Source organism: Micrasema longulum, unplaced genomic scaffold (assembly GCF_059751315.1).
Source record: "Micrasema longulum isolate JH-2025_06_02 unplaced genomic scaffold, ASM5975131v1 h1tg003096l, whole genome shotgun sequence".
Classification (NCBI taxonomy): Eukaryota; Metazoa; Arthropoda; class Insecta; order Trichoptera; family Brachycentridae; genus Micrasema; species Micrasema longulum.
The window spans coordinates 51,113-60,604 of record NW_028280196.1 but is presented as its reverse complement, the minus strand read 5'-3'; the positions used below and the strand labels follow the sequence as shown (position 1 = coordinate 60,604).

Below are 9,492 nucleotides of genomic sequence, written 5' to 3'. Positions count from 1 at the left end.
TAGCTAACAGACCAACATCAACACCAACAAAGCCAAGCTTAGCGACAAAAACATCCGATAGAACCGTAATGCGGATGTTATCAAAGAAAACAAAATGGCTGCCAATTTGTTGCTAACAATTATCACTCTGAGGGTATTTCCCTATTGCGTCGTCATTTTATACAGATCAAAGACAAGTGACTGAACATGAAAATTTGGACGATTTGACCTATTCGGACGATTTTTTCTAAATCGCGGCATTTACGGGGAATCAATGGATCGCGCTGTCGGAGGGACGTCCGTAATTCCTGCGGGAATAAATCCCTCCTGATTTACAGCCGACCACGCGATGTAAAGGCAGCCGGGATATAATTCAACAGTTACAACAGAATCTGCCGGGAATCGCGCGACTGGGAAGAATTTATGTCGGGATTTCGTGCGCTTTCGCGGCATCTGCGAAACAAATTGAAAGATTTCGTTGTTCTTAATGGCCGACCCCTTGCGCTGAAATTTTACCGGCGTTTATCATTGCTGTCACCTCATACATTCTTTCTATAAACTTTAGATATTTGTCGAATGTATTCAATGCTAATTTCACACCCTTCTTGGGTTCATACGTTTATCGTACTTGATATATTTAAATCTATCTGAAGTCCTTTCCGTAACATCAAAAAACTCCTTTGACGTAACATAATGGTATTTTTAAATTGGTACGTAGGTACTAATAATACAATAATATAAAAATGTCTGCCTTAAAACAGGTTGTACCTAGTTAGGCAGACTAGACATGATACAGAGAAATCTTTTACCTAAGTATGTATGTAGTACGTTTTCCACAGAGGGTCGAATACAAACTCTGTTGGCTTATGTATAAGTCACTGCACAACTCGGCTCCGGAATATCTAAGGGAACTATGCATTCCAGATGAACTAGCTGACAGGCGTCTCACGCTTAGATCAGCTACGTCTTTGGCGAGAGGAAAAGTTATTATACCTCTACGCAAACAGCGCACTAAATTTAGTGAACGCGCATTTGCGGTCGCAGGCCCTATGGCATGGAATGCTCTCCCAGCAGAGGTGCGAGGCTGTGAAAGTGAAGTGATGTTTCGGAAAAAACTTAAAACCCACTTGTTCTCTAAATCATTTGAATAAATCCGTAGCACGTGACAACAAAATATATTATTTTAATTAAATTACAAATTTAAAAGCTTCAATTAAATTAACTTAACAATAGAATCACCATGTAAAGCGCCCTTGAGGTATTTTATTTCGAAAATGGCGCTATATAAGTTATCCATAATAATAATAGTAGTAGATAAAATAATTGCCAATGACAGGTCATAAGCCCTGTAAATGCCTAGACTTCCATATTCCCTTATTCAAGGTTTTCTCCATCCCTGTTGTAATTTGTTAATCTTAATGACTCCCAAGGGGGTGAAATCCAGTCTTTTGTCTACGAACATTTGGACAAACTCAAATATTGTAATGAAACCAACTGGTCCAAGAAGAAGTTTAAAAATTTAAAAAATGTTTTCAGGCGTTGCCTAGTATGTGAAATAATTCAGTCTGATGAATCTCTTCAGAACAATAAAGGTTTCAGCTCTTTGACTTCACTTAAATCAACAAATGGAAGAACTGAAGAAATATGGATGTTCAAACATAGGCAAAATGGTGAATGTTACACAGTGTGTAAAGTGGCCACTCAAACCAGCCAATGACAGGTCACAAGCCCTGTAAATGCATAGACTTCCATATTCCCTTATTTAAGGTATTCCCAACCCTGTTGTAATTTGTTAATCTTAATGACTCCCGAGGGGGTGAAATCCAGTCTTTTGTCTTCGAACATTTGGACAAACTCAAATATTGTGATTGTTAATTTTGTTAATAATGATTGACTGACCATGATTATTATTATAATTATTATCTTCTCCATCAGACCTTGGTGTAGTTTTGGACTATGAACATTTACTTCTCAGGAACACATTGATAATATCTCCTGCATTCATTAGTGTGAAATCTGTAATTGGTCTTACTTTTTTAAATTGTTCTTTTGTACCTTGTTTTATATAAAGACTGTATGATTTTATTAATAAATAAATAAATAAATATCACAAACAAATCGGTAACAATGTTTGGCTTTATCAATAGAACTGCGTCCAATTTATATGAATATATTTACGAAATTGTAATACGTGTTTGTAATTGTATTGTACTATTGATGTTTTGAGAAGATATTTCTAAATTAAACTCCATAGTTTATGATTTTGGTAAAAACTAATCCTAAATATGCCTACCTAGGCGAAAGCCCTTTGTCAGTCAAATCTAACATAGTAAATCTGGTTTAATTCTTTTTTTTTGTTAGAATGAATGTATATATTCTAATAAATAAGATAATTAATAAATAATTTGGGAAATCAACAGTTCTACATACATATTTTTAGTAAACAAACAGATATAGTGTATAAACTCAGAACTAATAACAGATTTCCACATAGTAGACAAAGTTGTAAAGAAAATATATTACATATCAAATAAATACATACAATTTATACATATAAAAATGTTATTCTCATGTACTCAATAATCAAAGATTTTTTAAATTTTTATTTTAAGAACATTAAGTTACTGTAAATTGGGCGGGATAAGGACAAAAATGCTTGAAGAGAGGATAAGGAGGGGAGGGGAGATGTACATATTTATTATTATAATGTCTACTAAGTTACATAATACATTTTTAGTGTAAATTTTAAATCTGACAGAGTGATGTTTGTGCAATCTATATTTTTAAATTTTGTATTGTACATTGAAAAAGTCCTACGAAAAAAAGGCTTTTTAACATACGATGTTTTACTTATTGGTACATGAAACAGGTGGTACCGTCTACAAATCCTGGCTGGCACATATATTGTATTTGCTTTTATTATTTAATGGTATTTGTATTCATTTTTGTATCTGGTGAAGCTGCCAGGATTATTTTCTTGCTATTCAATTCGATGTACGTATTTTGTTTTATTTTGTATTCCATGTATTCACTTTTATTTTTTACTAATAAATGCCGTATTTTCACACAAAATCTGAACCTGAAATGAGTTTCTGAATTATTGCAGTTTTTGTTTTTAAACTTTCTGTAACATTAAAAAACTCTTTTGACGTAACACAATGGTATTTTCGACAATTCAATTACTAATGTTCGTAGGTACTAATATTACAATAATATCATCAGAAAAAGCATTAAAAAAACATAAACAATATTACTGATGATTAAACCGTTAATCTTTATGCATAGTTAGGAAAACTATCCATGAGAAATAAATGCAGAAACTAACGTAAATATTAACGAAAACGCCTTTTCTGTCATTCTACGTGCGTCTGTTACATACCTTTTATTAAAAAATCTTACAACAATTCCATATTAAATAAGTTTAAAAATACACTTAATGCATTAAAATGACTTTTTTTTCTTTCACTGCAATTGAAACAAACTTTGGGGATATTTTGAATCGGGATGTGGTCCCGTGGCTAGTATTGCGGACTCACGGATCAGAGGTCCGAGGTTCGAACCCCACTCTACCCCAAATTGATTCCAATTTTCTAATAGTGAGTGTTACACAACTCGTTGAAAATGACCCCAAAATCGAAATATATATTTGGGTAAATAATAAGAACGCTAAAATTTCTTAAAAAAAAAAACGCTTGAGCTGCCTGTTTCTATGCAAATTTATATAGCAAGTTTTCAATAATTATAAAATAATTCTAATAATAATGCATTAATTTATTTGTCAGTTTCGAGACAAACTTTGAGCTAGATGCACGACCGTTTAGGTGTAAATTTAAAAACAAAATTAAAGGTGTGGGACTGTGTAAGTACATAAAATGAGTCGTCTGCTTGCTAGTTAGTGTCTTGGGACTAAGGATGACACGATAAAAAAAATAAGACAAGATCATTTTGTGATAAAAAAAGGGTTGGTACTCACTCTGGGGTGGGGCGGAAGGAGGGCTGGGGTAGGTGCTTGGCCTGAGCGGCCCTGGCGCGCGCTAGGAGCCCCATTACCGTCCTCTTGGTGGGGCTCATGGAGGAACGGGGGCCCGAGCCCGCGAGGAGCGCTGGCCTCTTTCGCCCCATTACAGCGCCCGCCACTGAAAAACACAACGTTATAGATTGCACAATGAAAGATATCGGTACACATTTACTTTAATACATTTAAACCTTGTCCATACTCGATAGTGCAAAGGGTTATCCACTGATATAATGCCAGCACTTCTATACGGGTACGCATCCTGGCACCTCACAGAAACTCAAAACACCAGACCAAATTTGAGAGAAAGTGCTTGAGATGGTTTGATTTTATAACTAACATTTAAGTCCGAGAACGGACACAGCAGCCTCCTATAACGAGCGTTTCGAGGTTGCGGTGGTGGACCTGGCTTGGACGCGTGCTGCGCATTAGAGAAGTTATCTATATTGATAAAATCACATTACAAATTCAAACATGTTTTAAAACTACCGAAATGCAAAAAGTTTACACTTCGCGGAACTGATTCCGTTGAGCGCCTGGCTAATATTGACGAAAACAATGGCTCATTAAAACAATGCTACCCATTTATTAAAAAACAAAGTGCAACTTACGCCCTTAAATACTTATTGATAAGATTCAATGCACATTGAAAAATTTACGAAATACGAAATTACAGCTGGTTAACCGCACAAAATCTATTTTTTCGTAAACTTCAGCCTCTGGTTGAGGGCCAAAAGCGGTATCGAATATTTAAAAAAATATTTTTTGCATTCCGAGTAATCTAAAATACAACTTTTTAGACCCCTTTCATTTCGAAATTCAGAAAAATTATTATCCGCATACCCTACTGCGCATGCCTCAGAAGAGAACCTAAACCCAAGTTCTTCCCTCTTTTTTAAACCTGTGGGCTCCCGCCGTCCTTGGCCGTCGATGACGATCTTTTGGCTTTATTCGGTGAAACTAAGGGACACGAGAGGATGCGAGAGTGCTGGCTAGCGATAGAGTCTTCTGTGGTGAATTCCTGGATCTTCTCTACCTCCTAGAGAGTGATTAATTTGACGATTTTTATTTTATGAATGCGTCGACACTTTGTTTCATATAATGGCTACACTGATGATTGAACGTCGATTCAACCTAATCAAGTGTTTTGGGTAATGCTTTATTTATTTATTTATTTATTAACGGACATTGTCCATGTATACAATTTATAAGGTTTAAATATTACAATAAAAGAGTAGTTTAAAATATTTAAAGAAAAAAGAAAGAAGCATTGACAAACATAAGGGACATCGAGACAAGATCTGGACTATTTATTTAGTGCTCGTTTAAATCGTTGTAAACTTAAACCAAAAAAGTCCAGATCCTGTCTTGAGTTAACAATACGACAAAGGCGGGTCATTGGAGAATTTAGGCCATAGTTTGTTCTATGCTGATCGATGAACAGTACTTCATTGTTTCTCAATCTACGAGTCGGAATATTGAATTTTACTTGTCCCAGTAATGATGGAACATCGATTATACCATTTAGTATGCCGAACATATATATGGAGTCAATATTAGTTCTACGTTTTTGTAGACTAGAAATATTTAACATTGACTCTATTTCAGCATAAGAATAATTATCTCTCTCTAGTCCAAGCATCCACGCTATTTTTCGAAGCAAGCGATGTTGGACTGATTCAATGTGATTTATGCGATTGACATAGAATGGAGACCAGACCACTGATGCATATTCAAGAAGAGGGCGAACAGTTGAGCAATAAAGAGTTTTGATTGTACGGACATTAGTAAAATCAGAGGATATTCTGTTAATGAAGCCAAGTAATTTCAGTGATTTATTTACTGTATTATCTATATGCTCGTTGTATGTCAGTTTATAGTCCAAAACAACTCCTAAATCTCTGATGGACTTGACTACATCAATTTTGGAGTTTTCTAATAGGTACTCGAAGGAAATTGGTTGTTTTGTTCTATAAAATGACATTATTTTGCATTTTTTAATATTTAGTTCTAATTTATTGACTTTACACCATCGGTTAAAATGCTTAAGGCCACAATAATGTTCAAAATGAAAATCATCATGTTATATGTCCCGTGTTAATATTTTTTGACGTTTCATCATCAGTGTGGCCATATATGAAGCAAAAATTTGTTGCACGGTAAAGATAAATATCCCAAATTAACAATTTTCCAGGGGATAGAGAAGATTCATAATTATACCCCTGGGCCGTATTACTGAATCAAATTCAATTATAAACACCTCTCTCCCGCTTCCACTCCCACTAAATCTACTATAAACCATTGTGTCTTTCTTTGTGCGGTTGAAATGCGATCTCTTAGACGAATGTGTGGGAAATCGATGTATGACAGGGTTACGAATGATGAAATCAGGCGAGAGTGTAAACCTGAGACAAGTATAATTGATAAGATTAAGAAAGGGTCTCTGAGATGGTTTGGTCACGTAGAACGAATGGACGACGAAAGAATGGTAAAACAAGTATATATGGCGAAAATGAACGGCAACGTGAGACGAGGACGACCAAGGAAGACGTGGCATGATCAGATAAACCAAAATCTTAAGTCTGGTCATGTCAAAAGCAGACAGAACCGAAGGGCATGTATGACAAGATGTATGAATGTGGAAGAAGCTAGGATTGTATGCCAGGATAGACGTGTGTGGCGGTTCTTTCATTCTCTCTGCCTACCCCTACGGGGAAATGGCGTGATGGTAGTAGTAGTAGTGTCTATCTACTTTCTTTTTTAATAACTATGTATCCAAATTTTATGAAAAATGCCCATTGAGCGTATAATAAATGTATAAATTACAGTAGAGAGTTAACATTTATCTTCAATTTTATCTACAAAGTAAAATTAAGTTTTCAGAATGAAAAATAGAATTTGTGTGCATATTTTTTTAACATGTTCAATTATAGATTACCGACGAAGATATTTGATACTCGTTTTCATACAAATATATACATTTTCGTACATAAATATATTTTTTTCTTTATACCGTCTGGATATGTAACAATGAAGATATCGTTTCTAATCGCGGCCTGGGGTGCTATTCTGAATCATCTTCTCTACCCTGAGAGTGATTTATTTTAGGATTTTTATTTTTTGCATACGTTTATAGTTTGCTTCATATATGGCGACACTGATGGTAAAACGTCAAATAAATACGAGCACGCGAAACCAAAAATAATAGTTTTCATTTAGAACATTATTGCGACTGTATTAATTTGGTTGAATTAACCAAACCGTCCGCATTTTTTTCCGTTTTATACATCATTTGACGTTTAACCATCAGCGTGGCTATAATACAAAGCAAAGATTTTTTTATTAAAAACATAAAAATCTTCAAATTAACGTGAATTCAATTTAAATAATACATAAATGACAAACATAAATTTAGTAAGTATATATTATAAAAAAGAAAAAAATACACGAAAGAAACTTATGTCAAAGTAGTAAGAGAATCCTGCTCCGGAAAACCCCTTCGGATGCATGGAACAGATCAACATCGAACCAGCTTGTGGCGCTGTGGCTAGTGTGCCAGACTCACGGATCAAAGGTCCGTGGTTCAAATCCCACGCTACCCAACTTGATTCCCATTTTCTAATAGTGAGTTATTTACAACTCGTTGAAAATGGCCCTCAAAATGAAATATTTGCGTAAATCATAAGAACGCAAATATTTTCATTTTAAGAAGAAAAAAAAAACATCCAGTGCGATGTTGTTAAGCATAGCGGAAGCCCTTTCGACAGGCATAACCATCGGCAGGTTGGTCCTGTTTATCGGAATATGAAACAATCTATGCTGACGCTGACTTAGATAATAATCAGGAACATACAAACCAAAGCTCATCATAATCTCAGAATTATCGATCATACCGCGAAACAATCGATAAAAATGTGTAGTCAAACACACAACCCTTCTAGTCTCTAAACTGTTGCAGCCAAGCATACCCTGGAGAAACTCGGTCGGGTAGAGCCGAGGATAATACCCGCACTCTCTCATGTAGGGATATCTCAGAAACTTTTTTTAGATTTTCTCTATCATAAGAAAGTACTTCGGTGCATGTGGCCCCTAAATCATCGAGCCACTCTCGAGTCTACTTCGCACCAAGGAGTTGTAAAGAGTTCTCAGTACTCTCTAGGGGGCAGAGATGGTTCAGAATACCACCCATGGAGGCGTCTGGTGATCTCGACATGCTCCATTTAGGAGCGGATGCGGAAAAATAGTAAGTTAATGTAATCTAATTCAGTTGGTCATTACGGCTGCTGTTTTATGAGAACATTTTTTGCCTTTGAAATTTTTTAACCTGTATTATTTTTCTGACGTAATAAGCAAACACATTTTGTTTTTGAGCTTAAAACAGAAAAAAGTCCATGAAGAATTAGTTATATATAAAAAAACTCCGGGAAAATATATTCGCTAGCATATTTTTGATGCCTAGTTTTAAGGGAAGAAGCTTTTACGATTAAGTTAATTAAGATTAAGTTAAAGTCTGGTTTATGCGGAGTTTGCAAAAAAAATTTTAAAGGTCACAGAGGATTATGGAAATTGTCGTTATTCCAATATTTTGAGATTGGTAAAATGTTTGTAGACAAAATACTGGATTTCACCTCCCAGGGAGTCATTAAGATTAACAAATTACAACAGGGTTGGAGACCATTTTAGGGATGGGAATATTTATTTATTTCATTTTATTTGGGATTTTTACAGCTATTACATAAACAAAATAATTAGAAAAATCTTAACAATACTAAAGCCAATTAAAAAAAATCCACTGTAAATATAATGACACATAATATATAAGAAAAGAAGTTGAGTAATTGTATTTGTGTGACGTTTGTATTCATGTGTATGTGAATGTGTGTATGCATGAATGAATGAGGGAGAGGATACATGTGCGTGTGGGAATGAAAGGGGGAGAGGGTGCGTGTGTATGGGTGCGTAAGTATGAAAATAATATATTTGCTTAAAACTTGTAAATTGTATTAAAAATGGTACAATAAAGAGCTTAGTAAAAAGTTAGAAACCTTTTTGTTAAAATTCAAATGACGAAATGATATAAATTGTTTTTTTTTTTATTTAAGTATGTTAAATTTCAAAACCGTATTCTGAAAAAAAAAAGCATTTTATTTTTTAAATTTAACTGATACACATCGAATGAATAATGTGCGACGAGTCCTATACAATACAGTAGGTAACCACAAAATGCAGTAAATACGAAATAATGACAACAATAAAATAAGGTTTGACAATACGCGAACGTTGATTCAAAACGAACACACAAATGCATATTATATGCACCTACATAATATATAAATAAGATTAACATATAAGTTTAAAAGAAATGATTCGGATTATAAAAAATCAGGTGTCACAAACAGTTGGCCCGCAGTACGGGGATACATAATTATATTAAAAGATCTTCTCACTATAAAACTTATATATGTTCAGGGATTGAGAGCAACGGAGAGGAGGATGCG

The 9,492-nt window shown here is 34.6% G+C and overlaps 1 protein-coding gene across 1 annotated transcript in view; it reads right to left on the bottom strand.

The window, feature by feature from the left end:
* Window positions 1–3,011: 3,011 nt before the first annotated feature.
* Window positions 3,012–9,492, bottom strand: part of LOC148271102 (uncharacterized) — a 33,807-nt gene continuing 27,326 nt past the window's right edge. The window contains exon 3 of the mRNA XM_088241835.1: window positions 3,012–4,115. Coding sequence (XP_088097961.1) covers window positions 3,949–4,115 — 167 coding nt within the window. The 3' untranslated portion in view covers window positions 3,012–3,948. The remainder of the gene's footprint in view (window positions 4,116–9,492) is intronic.